This window comes from Papio anubis, chromosome X, assembly GCF_008728515.1.
Source record: "Papio anubis isolate 15944 chromosome X, Panubis1.0, whole genome shotgun sequence".
Taxonomy (NCBI): domain Eukaryota; kingdom Metazoa; phylum Chordata; class Mammalia; order Primates; family Cercopithecidae; genus Papio; species Papio anubis.
In genome coordinates this window covers 86,386,373-86,410,462 of record NC_044996.1, presented here as the reverse complement: position 1 = coordinate 86,410,462, position 24,090 = coordinate 86,386,373, and the positions used below count along the sequence as shown (strand labels likewise).

Genomic DNA, 24,090 nt, shown 5'->3' with positions numbered 1-24,090 from the left:
ATTATCTTTCCTTAGGCAGCCACGTGTTCTCTGAGAACAGGATGTGGGGAGGGCTGGGCCCCAGTCACAGGGTATGGGGGTGGGCACCGGAAAATGGGCTGGTGGTAAGGCAGTGAGGATTAGTGCCTGCCTCCTTGGCTTTGAGAGGCATGAAGAGCTTCTGTATTCTTGATTGTTCACTCATGTGTACACCTCACCCTCGCACATGGCATGTCTGTGTTCTTACCCTAAGAAAGACTGTACCTGAGAAACACTTTGTGTAAGAGCCCCAGATCTTTGGCCTGCAGAAACTGAGTGAGGCGGAGTGAGTGGGTCCAGGCTGCTCACTGTACCAACCCATGCCTTGTGATTCTTTATGACAGCCTGTGGCTTCAGGCCACTTTGGCTAAGCTTTGTTGGGGAGCTGGGCCCCAGTAGATAATGGGAAGCTTTGCTGCTCTTTCTCAGGGCCCCAGTTGTTTCCCTCCCCACAAATGGCTCCTTAGCTGAGGTGATTTGCATGTTCAGCTTCCTTTCAGGCCCCATCCTTCTCTTCTCCCTGCCCCCCACTGTTTCTGCTGGGGACCTTTGGTGATGTGCTGCCTGGGGTGGGGAAAAGAGGATGTAGCTAGCTTCCTGTGCAAAAGAGGGTGGGGCGCCGGCCTTCCTGCCTGTCTGCCCACCCACCCAGTGCTTGAGGAATTGCCTGAAGAGTTCAGTTCAGAGTCACCAGAGGCTGAAGGGCTTTCTTCAGAGTGGAGATTGACCTTTGCTCATGCTGGTCTTGGTCTCTCTCCACAGTTTTCTACTGTGGGAATAGCTGAACACTTTTTTCCTGAAATTGCAAAGCTGAAAGGGCCTTTAGAGGCCAACTAGTCCAACCACTTCACATTACAGATGGGGAAACTGAAGCCCAGAAAGTCATATAAGTGCTATAAGGAATCAGTGGCAAAGCTAGGGATGAGTAGAATTCTAGAAGGTCAGACCTAGAGCTCTCTCCCTCCCCTCAAGCTGTTAATCCAGTGGGTTACAAACTGTTTGGCTGGGCTACCTGGTGAGTTACAGCCTCCCTTCAACCAGAACAGCTCTACTTTTACATACTTCATATTTTGAAGTTTTGTGTGATTTTCAGTTTGGGAGATTGAGGAGGCAGGAAGCTGTTAAAAATGTAATAAAGTCAAAACCACTGAGTAAAACCCAGACATTACAGTTGGGAACACTCAGACCTACAGTGGGAAGGGAGTATCCCAAGTTTACTGGGATTGGATTCAGACCCAATCTCTGAACCATCATTCGTTGCTGGTTGCTCTGAGCTAATGATGTGACTCCTTCTACCACAAGGACTGTTCCTACCCTGTGTTACCAATGCTCTTCTCCTGTCCCAAAGACAGCCTCTTTTGTAGCATCCTAAGACAGACCTGAAGTCCAGAGGCTGCTCAGTTTCTTGGGTGAAACAAATGGTAATAGACAAGCCTTTGGAAGGACCTTTGTGTAGCCTTAAATAAGAGAAGCTTGGAAAGGTAAAGAACAGAATACTAGTAGTTAGGGAGATCAGGGTTCTAGTTCTGTTTCTTTCACACTTGAGCATGTTGTTCTTTACCTCACTGAACCTCCATTTCTCCCTTCTTTAAAATGGTACTTGTCTCAGTCCTGTCTTTTTCTTACAGGGTTTAATTCAGTGAGAAAATGCATATGGGCAAGTATCTTTTAAATTGTAGAGCACTGCACACATGGGGCTAGGATTATTGTTGTATACAAGTGAGCCAGAGGCTCTGGAAGAATCTGGGTTGTATAATGGGATTGCAGGAGAAAGGAACTAAAATTTATGAAACATCTACTACATGCCAGGTACCAAGGCCAGGTGCTTTTCTATTTGTAAAGGATAAAATGTCATCCTTGCAACACTCTGATGAGGTAGGCATTATTACTCCCATTTTACCTGTAGGAAAACTGAGGCTTTAAGAGGTCTAGGGACTTGTAATGTTCCACAGACTACCTCTACAGCCCAGGGTTTCTATCAGGTATTTGTGAAGAGACCTTAAGAATGCTTAATCATGTCCTGTGGTTTCTACTGGGGCTCTCTAGCCCACTCCCTGCCTCACTCCAGCCTGTCTCCTCTGGTGGGGATGAGACTGTCTCTTGTTGGCTTCATGTCTTAGTCCTGAACTCTTTATCCTCAGATTTCCTTGGTGGTGCACTGGGCACAATTAGGTGCCCTTGTTTGACCTTTAGCTGATGGGGAGCCCTTTGGGTCAGCCACCTTTTGCCTGATAGTAAGGACGTCCTGCTACCCTGGGGTACTGGTAAGGAGAGCCAGGGATTTGTAGCTAGTCAGACAGACTTGGCTCTTGGTCAAGGTCATGCAGCTAGAAAATAGCAGTTGGTTCCTTTCTTTGAGACTCAGTTTCCTCATTCATAAAATGGGTTTAATAATGCTTAACTTGCATGTGTCTCTTGTCCAATGTGCTGGTAAATGTTTAACAATCAACTCTTTGGCAAATCCATGATTTTTACCGTTTACCAATTCCCATGGTATAAATACTCCCACCATGGCTGATTTCAGGCTACCAATACGCAGTCCTTGGTGGAGGAGTTGGGAAGAGATGTGCATGATCAGCTCTACTGCAAGCTGGTTCTAGTGCACCATTGCTAGTCACACCTATTTTAGACTCCTACCCTCACCCACCAACCTACTCACATCTGTATGCAAATGCAGCATCCTCTCAACCATGCCTCTTCTTTTCCTCAAGTTCCAAGAACATCAAGGAAAGGAAGAGCTTCATTTAAGGTCTGCTCCTTGCCCGAAAGTTCTTCCAGAAAGAGTGAATGTGGAGTGTTTAAGAGGCAGAGAACTCAAGAGGGCTTTGAGTGGGGCCCTAATTATAGCATCATGTTTTGAATGCTGAAGTATCTGAACTGTCTGTTTTCTCCCACTGTTTGATTCTTAGCTAGATGGGACAATGGTTGAAGATCCTGGACAATGGCCTGAGGGTGTGGTGCACTTAGCGTTCTGATTGTGATTTCAAAGTCTCCTCCTCTTCCTGCCATCTGACCATACTTTGCTGGATGCTAACCTCAAGGTCCCAGTCATGGGGATCTCTGGGCCAGAAAGCAGTTTGGATGACCAGACGCCTGGTCCTGTTCTCTCATTTCAACAGCATCAGGGCCATATGTTGTTTCTTTGAACTTTTCAGATGGAAAGAATCACCTGAGGCATTTGTTAAAAATGCTAATTCCCCAGCGTCTCCTCTGGAGAGTCCAATTCAGTAAGCTTAGGGTGGTGTCTAGAAGTCTGGACTTTTTGACCAGTGCCAAATTCTTATAGTAGTAAGCTAAGTTTGGGATATACCTCATTAAGCACTGCACAACACTCCTGCCATGGTGGCATCATTATACCCATGTAACAAGTTGAAATTTAAGAGTTCATGGCTTATTATTGGTAGACCTGGATCTTGAGATCAGGTTTTCAGAACACAAAGCTATGTTGCTCTTACTACAGAGACATTACTTTAGTGCACAGTGGTGTATGTGGTGGTGTGTAGTGATTATTCTAGGTAGGGAGGAGCAGGGATAATCCCTGCACTACTTTACAAATAGGGAGGCCAAGGTACAGAGGGATTTGAGGGCAGTAGCAGAACTGATCACATCCTTGCATCCTTTATCTTTTGTGGATGTGGACTGTATTCAACCCTGGAGAGCCATTTACCAGGTCCAGCAGCCCAGATGTCTCTATAGTTGGCTTTTTTTTTTTTTTTTTTTTTTTGACAGAGTCTTGCTCTGTCGCTCATGCTGCAGGACAGTGATGTGATCTTGGCTCACTGCAACCTCCGCCTCCTGGGTTCAAGCGATTCTCCTGCCTCAGCCTCCCAAGTAGCTGGGACTACAGGAATGCGCTGCTACACTCGGCTAATTTTTGTATTTTTAGTAGAGGTGGAGTTTCACCATGTTGGCCAGGCTGGTCTTGAACTCCTGGCCTCAAGTGATCCGCCCGCCTTGGCTTCCCAAAGTGCTGGGATTACAGGCGTGATCCACCGCACCCGGTCTTTCAGTTGTTCTTTACTTGTTGTGTTTCCCTTCTATCAGACATCCCTCTAGTCCTATTAACACCATCCCAGGCCAGGCATGGTGGCTCATGCCGGTAATTCCAGCACTTTGAGAGGCAAAGGTGGGCGGATCACTTAAGGCCAGGAGTTCAAGACCAGCCTGGACAACATGGTGAAACCCCTTCTCTACTAAAAATACAAAACTTAGCCAGACATAGTGGTGGGTGCCTGTAATCCCAGCTACTTAGGAGGCTGGGGCAGGGGAATTGCTTGAACCTGGGAGATAGAGGTTGCAGTGAGCCACGATCACGCCATTGCACTCCAGCCTGGGCGACAGAGCGAGACTCTATCTAAAACAAAACAAAACAAAACAAAACAAAACAAAACAAACAAACAAAAAAAAAACAAAAAAAAACAAAAACAAAAAACCCCATAAAACACCATTCCATGAGAGGCTGGTTGGCTCGGGGGGTATAATCTATGCCACGGGCTCCCAAATCTGGCTAGGTCTTGGAATTACCTGAGTTGCTTAACTTCTGATGCATGGTCCCTACTTCTGACCTAGTAAATCAGAATCTCTGTGGACAAGGTTGGGAAATCTATATTTTAAAAATTGACCTCAGGTGATTCTGATAAGCTAGTTTGCAAACCCAGTTTGTGATCTTCTGGATACCATCTGAGGGAGTTTGGAGGTCCCAGTAGGTTGTGTTGAGGGTTGCAGACTTGTATGTGTTACTGGGACATAACTGGAGAAAATGACAAGGCAGAATCCAGAATAAGGAGGGAAGATCAGGCAGCCTTTGAAAATAATAAGGTAGCATAGGTGCTGTGTTATGCTCTGCCTCTCCATAGGATTCTGCTTCTTGGGGAGGAAATCCCCATCCCTCTCAAGAGATAAAATATTTAAAATAATGCTGGAATATGTGTGTATTTAACTGTTGTGCACGGTTTCACATTGTCTTGCCAACTCGAAGTGTAATCACCTTTTAGTTTTCCCTGAAAGTGAGAGTCCTTTATGCTAGAAGGGCTCTTTAGGGGTCTTCTTGGGCAGCCCCTAGCCCTCTGTAGTGGAACAGGTTTTTGTTTTAAATTATTCCTGACAGGTAGGATATTCGTCATAATATGGCTAAAAGGGGAGTGGTTAGTAATCATCACATTCTACTTATGATGTGTCAAGTACTTTCATGTCAGTTATTATTATTATTTTATGTTTTTATTACTATTAAATTATTTTCTTCCTCCAGTGTCAAACATGTTCTATTATTTTAACTTAAATCTCCCAATAACCCTGTAGTGAGGTCGATATTATTAGACCCGTTTTATAGATTAGGAAACTGAATTTTAGAAAGACGAAGGTCAAAAAGGCTCCAAAGCTCAAAATGCTGATACCATTATTTCCAGAACAAGGGCTCCAGTTTTGTGGGTTCCACAGATACTAGGTTTGGTTCTTAGCTTACCAGCAAGGTAGTTAGGAAGCCAACCTTAGCCTACCCCTGGGGTTGAAACTAGAGCTTTGCTTTGCTTTGCTTTTTTTTTTTTTTTTTTTTTTTTTTTTTTTTTTTTTTTTTTTTTTTCAATAGGATCTCTCTCTGTTGCACAGGATAGAGGGCAGTGGCGAGATTTTGGCTCACTACAACCTCTGCCTCCTGTTTTCAAGCAAGCGATTCTCATGCCTCAGCCTCCTGAGTATTAGTAGCTGGGACTACAGGCGTGCGCTACCATGCCCAGCTAATTTTTATACTTTTTGTAGAGACAGAATTTCTCCATTTTGCCCAGGCTGGTCTTCAACTGGGCTCAAGCGGTCTGCTCACCTCACCCTCCCAAAGTGCTGGGATTATAGGCATGAGCCACCACACTCAGCTGGAAACAGAGCTTTTTGATTAGGGCCAGAAGCGTCCCCCTGCAACTGCATATTTGACTAATCCTGGCTTCAGCAGTTTTAATATTCCCATGAGCAATAGATGGAACCCAAGTTTGGGTTTGGATCAGCTCCAGTGTGCTTCAGAAGTATGATACTGGAGGTTGCTGGAGTCTGTTCCTAAGCAGAGGGAATAGAGCCCTCTTCTGGCACCCGGGGCAGAGCTGGCATATTAAGGCAGCCAAAAATGGTCAGTTTCCAGTCTACAAATACTTCCTGTGAAACTTGCTGGCAGGAAGCTGGGTCAAGCAGGAAACTGACGCTAAAGAGTGAAGCTCAGCTAGGTGTGGCCCCGGATAGGGGCTTTGCCCATTTGGAGATTGACTTTATTAATGATGGACCTGCACTCCTTTTATTTCAGCAGCTTTGAAGTTTTATGGGAGTTGAACGAATCTGTTGTTCTTGGCTGCCTAGATATGAACCCATTACTCAAATTCCCTTCCTCTTTCTCTGCTCTGTGCCCTCCTCAATCCCCAGCTTGTGTCTTGGCTATGCCTGTTACTGGGGGCCTTCCCAACCAGTTGCTATTTAAGTTTTTCCAAAGGAAACAGTTCTGGAAACAAGGCTGTCTGAGTTTTCCTTCCATGGTGTTATAAAACATTTAGTCTCCCTAGAATGGGTGGTGGTGATTGTCTCACAGCCTGAAAGTTAGGCCTGCCCTCTGTTGAAAGCTAAACTTCCAAGCAGTGCCAGCTTGGAGTTTTTCACAGAAACAAATTGATCCAGCCTCCTCCACGTAGTTTTTTTAGATCAATAATAGTATGCTTGAAGTATCTACTGTTTTCTAAATGCCAGGCTGGCACTATGGCTTACTAAATAGGCTAGTGGATCAAAAGCCAGTTTTTTTGTTTTTTGTTTTTGAAACGGAGTCTTGTGCTGTCACCCAGGCTGGAGTGCAGTGGCACAATCTCGGTTCACTGCAATCTCCGCCTCCCGGGTTCAAGCAATTCTCCTGTCTCAGCCTCCCTAGTAGCTGGGACTACAGGCACACGCCACCATGCCTGGCTAATTTTTTGTATTTTTAGTAGAGACAGGATTTCACTGTATTGGTCAGACTGGTCTCGAACTCCTAACCTCAGGTGATCCACCCACCTGGGCCTCCCAAAGTGCTGGGATTACAAGCGTGAGCCACCGCGCCCAGCCTCAAAAGCCAGGTTTTTAACCCCTCCTCCCACACTGCCTAGCAGCTGTGTGGCTCTGGGCCAGTGCCTCCATTTCTTTGGACCTCAGTTTCCCCAGCTGTATGTTGCAAGGTTCGAATCGAGTGATCTCTGAGGTCTTTTTCAGGTCTGACAATTTGGAATTCTGGACTGTTTATTTTCTTAGAGGACAAGTTGAAGTTCAGAAGGGAGAAGACATATGAGATTCTAGGATGCCTGGGTTGAAATAATGAGAAAATGTAAAAAGGAATGGCCATGCTAAGGAGCTGGTGGGACAACCCATGTGCCTAAGAAGGAAAGATGAGTTGGGGCTGGAGAGTATTTGCCCTGGGGATATGGTTTGGCTAAGATGATTTTGAAAGTAAGAACTGAAGTTAGGTTCAGACACTAAGGAGATGGTTTTCTTCCTGACTTTCATGTGTGGAGAGAAGAACAAGAGGGCTCTACCTGGGCCTGAGGTTGAACAAAAGGCCATGCAATTAAGGCTGGATTAACAAAGAAACTAACTTGCTAAAGTGACATCACTATCTCTGATTTTTTTTCCTTCAATTTTCACCTTTGACCTGAGCTCTGCTCCCACAGGGACGAGGTGGTTATATTTCCATTGCTAACCATCACACATATGGTAATTGGAGGAGTAACTCCCAGTCTCCAGTATGCCCTTGTCTTCCAGTTGAAATGCTTCTTGAGGAGCTTTGGATGACAGGGCTGGGTCAAAACAAATGAAAGCGGACCCTTGTCTCCCATGCCCTCTGGAGCTGTTGGAGTGGTTGAAGAACTACTGCTAACCCATTAAGCTGTGAGTGAGGTTGGGTGTTGTTCTTCTTTCTAGAAGCTACTGGGAAAAGGCATGGGCATACAAAAGGTTAACCCTAGGCAGGTCTTATGGGCCGTATTGAGAGTCTGGAAGAGGTCCTAGTAGATAACTGTACCAGTTACCACTTCCAAGTCAACAGGGAAGAGGCTGGCTTGCTGGGAAGTGAGTGAGTCAGTGAAGGAGGAGGAGGAGGAGCAGAATGGCCCCTAGGCTAAAGATTCAAAGCAAACCTTGTTTTCCCCCTTATGGAAAATAGCTGCTTGAGACAGTGCTGTCATCCAGAGAGGCAAAACAGACCAGGACCTGCCTTGCCATGCCTTGTCCCCACTCTTAGTAGCAGGAAATGGTGGGAACTGGAGCCTAAACAATAGAGTTTAGCCTCTGACCTGATGAAGGCAGTGTAAGTGACGCTGTGATGACTATTCTTTGGCCAGGGAAGATACTAGAACTCTGGGATTGCGTTAGTAGGGCTCATCCTTCCTCTGACTTCCCTGCCCCACTTATACTTGCCTTCTTTTCTATACCAGCAGCCCCACTGAAAGCCCAGCGGGGGTGGCCCCTGGGGGAGGTGGCAGGTGGGAAATGAGGTCATTGAGCTCAGACCCAATTGGGCTGACTCACAAGCTCTGCCCCAGTGAGACAAGGGGACCTTCCCAAGCAGTGCTTCCCAGATGTGCCCAGGCTTCCTATGCCAGAATGTTTGAGTCTTAGCCAAAATAGTTGCCAAGGCAGTGTCTGAAGACAACATGACAGGAGAGGTGGGTGGAGTTGTGGAAGGAGCTCCAGGAATGTCCAGAAGACCCGCCTCCACTACTTGTTGGCTTAATAAATGTGACCTCAGTGATGTTAAGTGAGACTGTGTGTGATGAGGCCGACACATTGTTGGCATTCAGTAAGTGTTCATTTCCAACCTTCTGTCACCTGCCTCTATGCACTTCAGTTTTCTCATCTATGAAGTGGGGATGGTAATGTTCATCCCCTCGGCTCGGAGGTCCATGCTCCAGGCAAGTTACTTGTAATTATTTGACTTACTTTCTGCTTTTCTCTCTGACTCTTCCAAACTTCTCTCCAGGAAAGAGCCATCTTATAGTTCAGTGACATGGGGTAGGTGAGGGGAAACCATTGACAATCCCTTTTGCTGTAGCTGGGCTACTGCTCACCTGGGTGCTCCTGACAATAGGCAAAGAGAGAGTTGCTTATTTGAAACTGGCAGGCCCGGAGACCAAAGTACCTCAGCTGCTGGTGCCAAGACAGAGGTAGTATCTGGCCTGGTTACTTCTGTGTCTCAGCCCAGCTAACTGGGGACATGAGAGAGATCCCAGTTTGTTGAAGGCTTTGGACAGTGGACCACCGAGATGAATTTGTTTGTGCTTAGCGAAGTGCTTGGTGTGGGAAGTGTCTATGTTGAATTGCTCAGTAAATAACAGTGGGCTTATTGTTCTTGGGCAACGGGTGGGAGGGCCAGGGCATGTGAGAGGATGACACTCCCCCTTCCCCAGACACACATGCAGACATTTTGTTATTGTTCCTTCAACCCTTAATGTTCTCCTGAGACACAGTCTTTGACCTCATGCTGTGCCTAGATCCTCAGGGCCTGGCTTAGGCAGGGATCTAGCCTTATAAACAGTTCTCTGCTGGGGACTACATCTTGAAATGCTACCCCACCCAGGTCAGCTCCTTTATTCCTGTCAAACTGAAGGGCTGACTGGGAATTTTCTGCCAACTTTGGAAACTTCATTTTTAGGTTCTTTCCTCCCAAACAAGACCACTGTCTTCTCTTTGGGGAGAGAGCAGCATCTAGGCCCGAAAAGAAGACCGTGGGTGCCCACTAAGGGTGAGCATCCGGTGGGCCCTCTGTGGCAGTGGGTCTGGGTCTGCAGCCCATCTTGCACTCTTGGATCCCAGATGAATCTAAGAGAGAACAAAGGGATATTTTTGATCAGGACTTCTATCGATCACCTTCAGGCCCCAGCTGTTACTACCCTTACTCCTTGCTACCTCTGACATGTACACAGAAAACAGGAGAGCATAGACCCATGGCCTTGTCCTCATGACTTAACATTTTTTTTATTATTTTTTAACCTTTTTTTTTTTTTTTTTTTTTTTTAAATAGAGATGGTCTTGCTATATTGCCCAGGCTGATCTCTAGCTCCTGGCTTCAAGCTGTCCTCCCACCTTGGTCTCCCAAAGTGTTGAGATTTACAGATGTGAGCTGCCGTACCCAGCTTAATTTTGATTTTTTTAACCTGAAACATATTAATAAATGCGTACATAAATTGTACATATTTATGGGGTACATAGCAGTGTTTCGATATATACAATATATAGTGATCAGATCAGGGTAATTAGCATACCATCATCTCAAACATTTATCATTTCTTTTTTTGAGACAGGATTTCACTCTGTCGCCCAGGCTGGAGTGCAGTGGTATGATCTTGGCTCACTGCAACCTCTGCCTCCCAGATTTAAGCGATTCTCCTGCCTCAGCCTCCTGAGTAGCTGGGATTATAGGTGTGTGCCACCATGCCCAGCTAATTTTTGTATTTTTAGTACAGGTGGGGTTTTGCCATGTTGGCCAGGATGGTCTTGGACTCCTGGCCTCAAGTGATCCGCCCACCTTGGCCTCTCAAAGTGCGAGGATTACAGGTGTGAGACACCATGCTTGGCCGGGTGTTTAACTTTCTGTGCCTGGCTTATTTCACTTAACATAATGTCCTTCAGGCTTATCCCTGTTGCTGCAAATGACAGGATTTTAGTTATTTATTTATTTAATTTATTTATTAATTTATTTATTTATTTTGAGACGGAGTCTTGCTCTGTTGCCCAGGCTGGAGTGCAGTGGCATGATCTTGGCACACTGCAACTTCTGCCTCTCAGGTTCAAGCAATTCTCCTGCCTCAGGCTCCTGAGTAGCTGGGATTATAGGCACACGCCATCACACCTGGCTAATTTTTGTGTTTTTAGTAGAGACGGGGTTTCACTGTGTTGGCTAGGCTGGTCTTGAACTCCTGACTTCAGGTGATCCACCCATCTCGGCCACCCAAAGTGCTGGGATTACAGGCATGAGCCACTGTGCTTGGCCAGGATTTCATTTTTTATGGCTGAATAATATTCCATTATGTATATATGCCACATTTTCTTTTCTTTTCTTTCTTTCTTTCTTTTTTTTTTTTGAGACAGAGTCTCACTCTCTTGGCCAGGCTGGAGTGCAGTGGCACAATCTGGGCTCACTGCAACCTCTGCCTCCCGGGCTCAAGTGATTCTCCTGCCTCAGCCTCCTGAGTAGCTGGGATTACAAGCATATGCCACCACGCCCGGCTAATTTGCCACATTTTCTTTATCCATTCATCTGGTTTTGCACACTTGGGTTGATTCCATATCTTGGCTATTGTGATGTGGTGATGCAGTAAACATGAGGGTGCAGATATCTCTTCAATATACTGATTTTTTTTTCCCTTTGGATAAATGCCTAGTTGTGGGATTGCTGGATCATATGGTAGTCCTATTTTTAGTTTTCTGAGAAACCGCCATACTGTTGTCCATAGTGGTTATACTGGTTTACATTCCTGCTAACGGGACTCACATTTGCTTCTGAGTTAAGTGGAGACAGGAATGGGAATTCTTTTGTGTTTGTTTTTCTTTCCAATTTTTTAAAAACCTAAAGTTATTTATCTCCACAATGAAGTTCAGGAAACCTCAGGCTGCTGTCCCTGGGGAAGAAGACACAGTGGAATGGCAGAAACCCTGAGTAGGGATTCAGAAAAAAATAAGTTCTGGTTGGGTTTCAGCTCACACTTTCAGATTTTGGTAGAGCCCTTGTACTAGGGTGATCCACTAGGAGGGAGGAAGCATGGGCAACCCTAGCCTCTCTGACATGCTTATTCATCATTCAGGATGGGCCCTTCTTTACCAACTGATTTATTTAAGAAATATTTGTTTAACGAATATTTGATTACATACTTTGGGCCAGCACTGGGCTCCACCCTTGATTGGTGCCCTGAAGATGCTGGATTGGCATGATCTACAATTGACATGATCTGTACGAGACACTGGCTTGCTTCCTTTGAAAATTATTTCCAATATTGAGAATTAAAGGGAACTTGTGGGTTTTGGAATATGTCCCTGGAATCCCACCCCTTCCCCTTTCCTTAATTTCCTTCCTGGGTGTTTTCTTCCAAAAAGCCCAGCTCTGATTGTGCCCCACTCTGCCTGGAACTTCTAGACTGGCTGGCCACTGCCAACAGGATTAAGGCCCAGCCTTCTAGCATAGCCTTCAATGCCCTCTACCTACCTTCCTAGACTCTGCCCTCTCTTCACTTTGCAGGCCTCATTCACCCTGGAGTAGGTGTACATACTGACTTCTAAAGGGGCCATCTGCATCCTTGCCTTCCTCTGGGCCATCATACATGTTGTTTTCTCTATCTGGGACATTTGAGTGCTCTTGTCCCTACCCACACAGTCTTTCTTTTCCACAATCCAACTTATTCTTTGGAATCAGTGCAAACACCACTTTGAACTGTGGTTCCTAATTTCCATGAAAGGTTTCCTCTGTTCTTCTGTTATGGCACTTCTCAGGGTCTCCCTTGTACATTTTAGTTTTTGTGTTTTTCAGTAAGTGCCTTGAGATCAGGGACTGGTTCTACTGCTCTGTTCCAACCATAGTTCCTTAAACATTGTGTTCCATTAATATTGGGTGAATTGAAATGAATTTATAGGAAGCTCCTTAACCTGGAGTCTTCAGACCTCTATGGGGTCCATGGATAGAATTTGAAGTGGGAAGGATATATGAACTTGGATGGAGGAAAATAACTTATTTGTTTTTTTACCAACCTCTCCTTTGTAATTTAGCCATTTGTTCAATTATGAATGTAGGCAAATAAAAATAAAAATAAAAATAAAAATAAAATAAAGGCAGCAGTAATGGCAGTACCCATGACCTTGTTACCAACTCTTAGGTTGTGGAGTGTTTTCCTGGATTCTACCATTTTTTTTTTTTTTTAGTTTGCTTAATAATAGAAGTTTATATAGAAACTATCTAATATACTTCTTTTTTTTTTTTAGATGAAGTCTTGCTCTGTCACTGAGGCTGGAGTGCATTGATGTGATCTCGGCTCACTGCAGCCTCTGCCTCCTGGGTTCAAGCGATTTTTCTGCCTCAGCTTCTGGAGTAGCTGGGACTGCAGGCATGCACCACCATGCCCGGCTAATTTTTGTATTATTATTTTTATTTTGAGGTGGAGTTTTGCTCTTTTTGCCCAGGCTGGAGTGCAATGGCATGATCTCAGCTCACTGCAACCTCTGCCTCCCAGGTTCAAGCGATTCTCCTACCTCAGCCTCCCAAGTAGGTGGGATTATAGTCATGTCCTACTATGCCCAGCTAATTTTTTGTATTTTTAGTAGAGGTGGGGTTTCACCATGTTTGTCAGCTGGTCTTGAACTCCAGACATCAGGTGATCCACCTGCCTCGGCCTCCCAAAGTGCTGGGATTATAGGCGTGAGCCACCGTGCCTGGCCTAATTTTTGTATTTTTAGTAGAGATGGGGTTTCACCATGTTGGCCACGCTGGTTTCGAACTCCTGACCTCAAGTAATTCACCTGTCTTGGCCTCCCAAAGTCCTGGGGTTACAGGCGTGAGACACCACACCTGGCCCCTAATGAACATATTTTTATATCACAATTAGTTATTGTATATTTGTCAAAATACTATTTGTGCTCAATACATGTTTGAAATTACAGTGGCAATAACTAACTAATAAGACCTAGTGCTAGGTAATTACTTAATGTGGTAATAAGCACATATTATTAGATTTTGATTTACATTTCAACTGTTTCAATATAATTTTGTTTTATTGTGTCTACTTTATTTCATGCATTTACAAATATTCTGAGAAGGGGTCCATAGGCTTCACTAGACAGGCAAGAATGATTCATGGCACAAAAAAGTCAAGATGTCAAATATCCCCATCTCTGTGTGTGTATATTATGCTGTATCTATCTCCAATATCCCCTTGTTTGGTACCCATTCATTTAGCCAACATCTTGTGTGAGTACCCATTGAATCTTGAGTACTGGAAAGGTAATTCTAAGTAAGATGTAAACTTTGAGGTGAGAAAGAAGCCTATTGTTCTAAAAGCCCACTGCCCCCTTTCTGTTCTCTCCTGTCCCTTCAGTCATTGGTGTTTTGAGGTCACCTCTGACCCGGCTCAAGGGTGATTTGCGGCTGGATATAGCATGGTGCCCTTCAAATTCCAGTCCAATGGCCCCATCCTACTTTATGAGGGCCCATTCTATAGGGGTCACTGACTTGGCAGGAAGCCTAGGGTAGTACCAAATCAAAGTGGCTAACCTTGCCTTACTCCCACTGGGGTACTTGCCTTACTTGTTCCTGCCTTCAGGGCCTTTCCTGTCCCATTGTCAATCCTAAAATAGATTTCCTCCTTGGCTCCCTAGTGAGATTTATTTACAAAGTTGTTTTCTGGGCCTGATCCTCATAGTAATTGTTTATCTGGCAAAATGGCTGCCTGGCCCCCTCTTCCCTGCTCCTGACCCGTGTGTCCAGGAAAGTCCTAGGGGTTCAAAGACTGGTAAGGCTTAATGTCTTACTCACTCCATGGAAATTTGCATCTTTGGCAATACTATATCTAGTACTTTCCCTCAATACTATTAGTAGTATGTGACCACCTTAGAAAATGTAGAATTTTTTTTTTTTTTTTTTTTTAGTTTAAAGAAGGGAGAAAGCATCCATAAGATCACCACCCCAAAACCAAGCCTGACTATTACTTGGACAAGATTCCAATCATCCCTCTATGTATACATTTTACAAAGTTGAGCTCATGGACTCTATGAAATACTGTTTACACTTCCTCATTCAATATTACTAAAGTGTCTTCCCTAAGCATGAAATTGTCTTCATAAAGGTTTTATATGACCATATAACAAGCCATCTTGTGGCTGTACTATATACATTATTTAAGCAAAATGTCTAACAACTAAAAATCAATCTTTTATTTCTTTTAATGGTAGACTTTTGCACTCTGTAAGAGGAATTTAGTATATTGGTTTACATTGTGAGGTTTGGATTTAGACCTGGATTCAAACCCTGTCTCCCCTGCTTAATAGCAATGTGACTTTAGACAAATACCTATTTCTTTATCTCCAATGTGGAGATAATGCTCTACTTCACAGGGTGATTATTGATATTAAATGGGGTAGTACATATGAAGTGCCTGGTGAGTAGCAAGTCTTGATACAGGAAAGCTGCTGCCTGTTACTATTACTACTGCTACCATTACTACTGAGTTTTCAGCCAAAGGAATAAATCTCTAATTATGAAATTTCAGCTATCATTGACCTAGGTTTGGGGATCTATTTGTAAAGGTGGTGAATATTTTTTCTAGTGACCGTGAAGTCATATGTGTGTGGCTGTCTCTTATTTTGGTCTGGGCCTGTTTCTGGACCTTTGTCTCCCTACTGACTTGGCTTTGGTAGCACCTCTATGCTGCCCATACCCACCCCTACTGAGGCCCCCTTCCCCTCTTGAGCCTAAGAAAGCCAATGAGACATAAATATAGGAAGCATTAACAATGCAAGGCAGTATATAGAACCACAGACATCAGCACTGAAATGGTCTTTGGACCATTTATCTTGTTTAATTGGCTGCCCTTCATCTCATTCCTGCCTTTGCACAGGTGAGGGAAACTAAGGCCCAAAAAAAGGACAGGAGTTATCTACGGTTGTAGATTTGACCAGTTACATGCTAGGCTTGGAATCCAGTGTTCTTCTTTGTTTTTAATTTTTATTTTAAGTTCAAGGGTACATGTGCAGGTTTGTCATATAGGTAAACTCGTGTCATGGGGATTCATTGTACAGATCATTTTATCACCCAGGTATTAAGCCTAGTACCCATTAGTTATTAATATTTTTTCCTGATCATCTCCCTTCTCCCACCCTCCACCTTCTGTGTGTCCATGTGTTCTCATCATTTAACTCCCACTTATAAGTGAGAACATGTGGTATTCTGCAACCTCTGCCTCTCGGGTTAAAGCGATTCTCATGCCTTAACCACCAAAGTAGCTGGGATTACAGGTGTGTACCACCTTGCCTGGCTAATTTTTGTATTTTTAGTAGAGGTGGGGTTTTGCTATATTGTCCAGGTTGGTCTAGAACTCCTGGCCTCAAGGGATGTGTCCACCTTGGCCTCCTAAAGTGCTGGGATTACAGGTGTGAGCCACCATGCCCAGCCTGGCATTTGATTTTCTGTTCCTGCATTAGTTTGCTAAGGATAATGACTTCTACTCTATTCATGTTCCTGCAAAGGACATGATCTTGTTGTTTTTTATGGCTGCATAGTATCATACATTTCCTTTATCCAGTCTACCATTGATTGGCATTTAGGTTGATTCCATGTCATTGCTATTGTGAATAGTGCTTCAATGCACATGTGCGTGCATGCATCTTTATGATAGAATGATTTATATTCCTTTGGGTATATACCCAGCAATGAGATTGCTGGGTTGAATGGTAGTTTTGTTTTCAGGTCTTTGAGAAATTGCCACACTGTTTTCTACCATGGTTGAACTAATTTACACTCCCACCAACAGTGTATAAGGGTTCCCTTTTCTTTGCAATCTCACCAGCACCTGTTTTTTTTTTTATTATTATTATTTAATAATAGCCATTCTGACTTGTGTGAGATGGTATCTCATTGTGGTTTTGATTTGCATTTCTCTAATGATGTTAGTTTGTTATATATGCTGCTTGGCCACATGTATGTCTTCTTTTGAAAAGTATCTCTTCATATCCTTTGCCCACACTTTAATGGGGTGTTTGTTTTTTTTCTTGTAAATTTGTTGAAGTTCCCTATAGATGCTGGATATTAGACCTTTGTAAGTTGCATAGTTTGCAAATATTTTATCTGGTTCCATAAGTTGCCTATTTACTCTGCTGATGGTTTCTTTTGCTGTGCAGAAGCTCTTTAGTTTAGTTAGATCCCATTTGTCAATTTTTGCTTTTGCTTCAATTGCTTTTGGCATCTTCGTTATGAAATCTTTATCCATTCCTATGTCCAGAACGGTATTGCCTAGGTTTTCTTTCAGGATTTTTTTAATGTTTGAGTTTTACATTACTTTTACATTTAAGTCTTTAATACATCTAGAGTTGATTTTTAAATATGGCATAAGGATGGGGTCCAGTTTCAATCTTCTGCATGTAGCTAACCAGTTATCCCAGCACCGTTTATTGAATTGGGAGTCCTTTTTCCATTGCTTGTTTTTGTGGACTTCGTCAAATATCAGATGGTTGTAGGTGCGTGGCCTTATTTCTGGGCTATTCTACTCCATTGGTCTCTGTCTGTTTTTGTACCAGGACAATGTTGTTTTGGTTACTGTAGCCCTCTAGTATCATTTGAAGTTGGGTAGCATGATGCCTCCAGCTTTGTTCTTTTTGCCATGGTTATTCAAGCTGCTTTTTTTTGTTTCCATATGAATTTTAAAACAGTTTTTCCTTGTTCTGTGAAGAATGTCATTGGTAGTTTGATAGGAATAGCATTGAGACTATTCTATAAATTGCTTTGGGCAGTATCACCATTTTAATGATATTGATTCTTCCTATTCATGAGCATGGACTGTGTCTCCATTTGTTTGTGTCATCTCTGATTTCTTTGAGCAGTGGTTTGTAGTTCTCCTTGTAGAGATCTTTCACTTCCCTAGTTAGCTGTATTCCTAGGCATTTATTCCTTTGTGGCAGTTCTGAATGGGATTGCCTTCCTGATTTGGCTCTTGGCTTGACTGTTGTTGGTGTATATGAATGCTAGTGACTTTTGTATGTTGATTTTTGTATACTGAGACTTTGCCGAAGTTGTTTATCAGATTAAGGAGCTTTTTGGCTGAGACTATTGGAGTTTCTAGATATAGGATCATGCCATCTGCAAACAAGGATAGTTTGACTTCCTCTCCTCTTGCTTGGATGCCCTCTATTTATTTCTCTGGTCTGATTGTTCTGGCCAGGACTTCTAATACTATGTTGAATATGAGTGGGTGAGAGAGGGCATTCTTGTCTTGTGTCGGTTTTAAAAAGGAATGCTTCCAGCTTTGGCCCATTCAGTATGATGTTGGTTGTGGGTTTGTCAGATGGCTCTTATTATTTTGATAATAAGGAGGTATGCTCCTTCAATACCTAGTTTATTGAGAACTTTTAACACGAAGGGGTGTTGGATATTACTGAAAGCTTTTTCTGCCCTTTAGATTATCATGTGGAACCCAGTTCTCCTTATCCTGCTATTAATTTGCCTCTGCAATTGTTTACCAGTGCTGTAGATAATCCAGGTAGATCAGAGGTGAGAAGAGAACCCTGTGAGCTGAAGCTGGCTAGTATAGATGGAAAGGCCTTCCTGGAAGAAGTACAGTTATCATTTGCCTGCTCTTAGTTGTAGGATGATTTGCATTCTTTTATAAAATTTTTTTTTAGAGAAAGTCTCACTCTGTTGCCCAGGTTGGAGTGCAGTGGTGTGATCTCAGCTCACTGCAACTTCTACCTCCTGGGTTCCAGCAATTCTCATACCCCAGCCTCCCAAGTAGCTTTAACTACAGGTGTGCACCACCATGCCTGGCTAATTTTTGTATTTTTAGTAGAGATGGGGTTTTGCCATGTTGCCCAGGCTGATCTCAAACTCCTGGCCTCAAGCAATCTACCCACCTCAGCCTCCCAAAGTGCTGGGATTACAGGCATGAGGCACTGCACCCAGCCTACATTCTTGTCTGTTCTTTGGTAAGTATTGCTCTGTGACTGTGTTGTTTGTCTTCAGTAAGCTGCTTGGGAGCAGGGGTTGTGTTCGGGTCAATATTCTCCCTTCATCCCTGTCAATATCCAAGTTGCTCAGGCTCTTAGCATCCTAGCTCTCTCCTTTGTGGTTGAGCAAAGACACTTGTCTCAGGCTCTGTTGAACACAGAGCCAGATGACTAACCTGCTTCCTTTGATCTCATCCTAGATCAGTGTGCGTGTGACCACCATGGATGCAGAGCTGGAGTTTGCCATCCAGCCCAACACCACTGGGAAGCAGCTATTTGACCAGGTAAGGTGGAGATTCCTTAGCCTCCTCTCCTTCTCCCAATAGCTTCCACCACAATGCCAACAATCCATGCCTTTTGCCTCTTGTCAAAGAATCTCTCTTCCTGTTCACTCCAAGATAGGTCAAAATGAAGGCTGATTCCAGCCTTAATATAAAAGGAGGCAAAGTTTAACTTTGGCAACCTGTACCCTATGGTCCTGATTAATTTTATCTTTGGTCCTGAATAAGGGAGAAAAGAAAAGGGTGTATATTCTATGCTAGATGCTTTAAAAATCTTAGCATATGGAGCCTTCCTTTCAACTCTGAAACATGTAAGTGATGTCTTCTCCATTTTAATGATGAGGCTCAGAAGTTAAATAAATTAATTGCACCCAAATGATATTTGACTGGGATTTGCACCCCATATTCTTGCCACTGCACCACACTGCCTCTGTCTCATGTTTTTACTTCCTAGTAGAAGGAAACTAACTTACTCTCCTCGAAGTAGTAAGCTCTATATACATTTCTCTCAAAAGAATGTTGGGACTTAGGACAACATGGGAGGTGATAGATGCAGTAGGAGGCTGCTTCATCTCCTGCAGGCATGCCATGAAGATAATTGCTTACTCGCCATAGTGAAGTGGTCATTCCCATCTCCAACCCAAGGGATGTCCCTTTGTTGTGAATCATTATTGTCAGAAAGGATGTACTGTATACTATAATAAACAGATGGGAGCTACAGACATTTTTTGCATTCAAGGGAATGTGCCATCTGTGGCCAGGCTTCTAGGAGCAAAAATGAGGCTCCCATTTCCAGAGGCTGGGACCTCACCAGACAGGCCATTATCCCATTTCTCCACCAGCCTCCAATGAGGTAGAGGTCTGAGTTATTGTCTGGGATGTTAGGCTGCATATCACCCTGATGGATTCTCCAGGCCCTCTTGCTTCCCTTTCTTCCTTGCTCTCTGTATCCTTCTACCATATGAGAACTTCCCCAGGGTTGGGGAGAGGAAGAAAGAAAGAAGGAGGTTGTGTTCAAATAAGCTAATTCTATTCCTGTGAATACTCCTGACTGGTGAGAGAAAAGACAAGAGTAGAATGGAGACAGGGGTAGGAGAGGGCTAGAAATTTGAGAACAGCTTATGTACGCCTTCTGAGTTCTTATTACATAGAGTGGGAAAATTATTTTCTGTGGCTAATACAGATGAGAGTTAACATTTATCCAGGACTCAGTGTATGCTAAGTATTATGATAAGCATTTGACTATAACAAAGCTCTGTGAGTGCATGAATTAGTACTGGCACATTTTGCAGATAAGGATGCAAAATCCTCATTTTCCTAGTTAGACCCTGGGAAAATTATTGAACTCTCTGGGTTGGTATCCTCATCCCCCCAACCACTGCCCACCAAAAAAAAAAAAATCTAATACTTACCTCACAGGATTTTTGTGAGTATATTATGTTTTGTATCTTACCTGTTACTCAAAAAACTGATTATAGTGGCATATAAGGATATCTAATCCAAAAAGATAAATTAGAAATCGGTGAGAAAGATAAGAAAACACAAATAGGAAAGAAAGTGTTAGCTGGAAGAAAGCATCCAGCATATAGTAGAGAAGTAATAAATGATGGTTCCCTTTCCAATACCATTGTGCTTCTTGTATTATTAATTGAGCTGGAGTTGACGTGATGTGGTGGCTCATGTCTGTAATCCTAACACTGAGATGGGAGAATTGCTTGAGCCCAGGGGTTCGAGACCAGCCTGGGTAACATAGTGAGACCCTGTCTCTACAAAAAATTTAAAAATTAGCCTGGCATGGTGGTGCACACCTATAGTCCCAGCTACTCAGGAGATTGTGCCGGGAGGGTTGCTCAAGCCCAGGAGTTCAAGGTTACAGTGAGCTATGATCATGCCACTGTACTCCAGCCTAGGTGACAGAGCAAGACTCTGTCTCAAAAAAAAAAAAAAAAAGTGAAGAAAAATAATCTAGAATTGGGAAAGTTGGGAGATGGGCTTAATGATCCTCAAAATATCTAACTTTAGATTTAGGTGGAATTTACTTCTCTGGAGTTTGTTTTGTGTTTGTTTTACTTTGAATGGCAAAGTGTAATCATTGATACTTAATTTGTGAAAATACAAATTAGTCTGAGGAATATTTAAATATAAGTTTACTACAATTCAAGTAACGTGCTTACATTCACATAGCTCACAAGTGATTACGGTGCTAGTCTGGAATGACTAAATGCATTCGAATTATAATTGTGCTTTTCATTCTCCCTTCGCAAGGAGGTTATATTGGAGAACTTTTAAAGGGACAGCCTAGTGAAGTCAAAAGGGCCTGGATAGACAGCCATGAATCTTGGGCTCTAGGGCTGGCCCTGTCACTAACTCCCTGTGATACAAACATTTCCCTTCTTTGGGCCTCAGTTTCTCATCTGTACAATGCCTAACTTGTTTCTCAAATCTGGTTATCTCTCAAAAAATTTATCTGGCATTTATTTGTGCATTCCATCTCCCTTTCTCTCCCATTTCTGTTCCTAGTATTGGGATTTCAGACAATCCTTTTCTGTAAAAAGGAGGGAAATGCGTCACCTGAGTATGATCAGCTGCTGGTATATGTGAGGAGGTAGGGCTAGCTGGCAAGGGATCATCTCTTCCTTGACAGGCTTCTTACTATCTCTAAGACAAAAGGGAGGAGGTGTCCATAGAATACATATGCTTTTGGGCCCTTTGTTTTAGATAGATGTTTTGCTATCATTCTGGGTAGCAGCTATTAGAGAGGGAGGAGGTTAGTCAGTGCAGATTTTACAGACCAGCTGGGAGCCAGAGGCTCCTTTGACATTTACCTATACTCCTTCCAAGAGCCCTGATTCTAATTCCCCCTCCCAAACCAGATGATGCCATCCCCTACCCTCAACACTGGGGGCTTTGTGTATGTGCATTGCAGGGGGATGGCTGTGGAGGGTGAGGAAGGCATGATTTGGAGCCTGTGGGGGGCAGAAAAATTCTTGAACAAAGAGGTTTATTAACTTCAAAAAACCTCAGTGCCTGGTAGTTTTTGTTAGTGTTGGTTTGGTTTGTGTGCTGTGGGTGTGGATTTGAGGGAAGCCCAGGTAGTAGGGAACCCTGGCCAGATCGGTATGCTAGTTCTGAATGCTACTGCTTCCAAAACAAAGCCTTTGAGAGACTTGGAAACCAAGAAGTCCATGACTTCCCATCATTGTTATCTTGAGAAGTATTTATTCAACACATACTATGGACTATCCCTGGCTAGGCGCTTTAATCCTCACAATGATCCTGCCTCTGCGAGGTGAAAGAACATACCCTAGGTCATGTAGTTAGTAAGTTGTGATATGAATTTTGAATACAACTCTGATCACAAAACTATACTTTTCCTGCACTGCACTACTCTGTTTGGGGTGATTGAGAGTATTTAACTTAGAGAAGACTCAAGGAATATATGCTTTCTGTATTCAGACCTCTGAAGGACTGCCATAAGAAGGAGAGGGGCAGTCACATTCTGTAAGTCAGAGGGACAGAGGTGAACCCCACAGGTGAAAAAATACAGGGAAAAAGATTTGAACTCAAGGAATTGAGCATTTGGCCCTCTTGAGGCCAAGGCAGGTCAGGTCAGGAATCAGTAGAGGTATGTGTTCATAGGCAGTTGGAGGATGTGAGCTCTTCTCTCTCTAACTTGATGAGGCATAACGGAGGAAGTCCGTTCTCTCTGACCTTTGGGACCCATCATTCAAGGAGGCCCTCCTGGTGGAGCCTGGGCCTGGGAGGAAGGAGCTAGACTCCTTGGCAGGAATTGGCAAAAGCTCTACGGCCATCCTGGAATGCAGCAGTCATCTGACCGATGACCAGAGAGGAAGCCAACCAAAGAGGAAGTACTCCTTGGCACTAGCAATAAATAATAGGCAACAATGGGATGCCATAGCTTAAGGAGGTCTAGGGCCTGGTGGGAAAGGGAAGTAGGGCTCATAGTTTCTCTCATTTACCTCTCTTCTTGTGAGTGTGCTTACAGCTAGAGGGGAGAGAGAACATGTTTTGCTATAGTGATTCTGTCACTTGCTTCAACTTCTAAAGCTTTTGATCTTGGATTACCTAGGTGCCACTAAAGGGCAGTGCTCAAAGACAGAGGTGAAATCTCACAGCATCGATTCATTCATCTATTTACTGATTCATTCAATATTGACTGAAGGTCTACACTGTCAAACACCATCTCTGTTCTTCAGGAACTTTGAGTTCCTTACCTATAAAGGCATAGAAAGGAACATGCAACTCTCTACCCACAAAGAATGAAATAAACACCCTTGAGGCTCAGGTTCATGAGGTGGTATATAAAGCATAGGATTTAGAACCAGCCCTGAGTTCGAATTCTGTCCTGTTACTTCGCTGTGTGACCTTGGATGGCTCATTTAGCCTCTCAGTACTTAACTTTCCTTAGTAAAATGATAATCACTCTAATCTCAGAGATTTTGTGATTTAATCCTCAAATAAGTAAAATGCCCGGCGCATACCAAGCATTCTAATATTGGTGGTTCTTATTAAGGACTAAAGTAGGTGGCTTTGCTCTGAGAGTTCAGATGAGGGAGCTAGGAAATCAGGAAGTTCTTCTGGCTCAGTAAAGTACTTAGTACTTGAATACTCTGCAATAAGGACAATAAACCTTTTTATCTTTCATTTTATAAAATAACTAACATCTATTATTGTAGTAGGAGGATCTCCATCTTACAGATGAGGAACTGAGGCTTACAGAGGTGAAATTATCTGTTTAAGGTCATATAGCTAGGAAGTGGTATAGCTGGGGCTTAAACCAGGGCACATAGCATTTCCAGTTTTTCTTATGCTTTTGGTCAACTGTCCTCTGGAACCTTCTTCCACTTTACCTGCTTCCAAAACTTAGAACCCTAGCTAGGTTGGGCATGGTGGCTCATGCCTGTATTCCTAGTGCTTTGGGAGTCCAAGGTGAGAGGATCACTTGAGGCTAGGAGTTTCAGACCAGCCTGGGCAACATAGCAAGACCCCATCTCTACAAAAACTTAAAAATTAGCTGGGCATGGTGGTGTATGCCTGTAGTCCTAGCTACTTGGGTGGTTGAGGCTGGAGAATCACTTGAGTCCAC

At 43.5% G+C, this 24,090-nt stretch overlaps 1 protein-coding gene across 3 annotated transcripts in view; it reads left to right on the top strand.

The window, feature by feature from the left end:
• The window catches only part of MSN (moesin), a 74,581-nt gene that overhangs the window by 30,584 nt on the left and 19,907 nt on the right, over positions 1 to 24,090 (top strand). For all 3 annotated transcript variants that reach the window (XM_031660721.1, XM_009197730.4, XM_003917810.3), the window contains one exon: positions 18,903 to 18,986. In XM_031660721.1, coding sequence (XP_031516581.1) covers positions 18,903 to 18,986 — 84 coding nt within the window. The remainder of the gene's footprint in view (positions 1 to 18,902; positions 18,987 to 24,090) is intronic.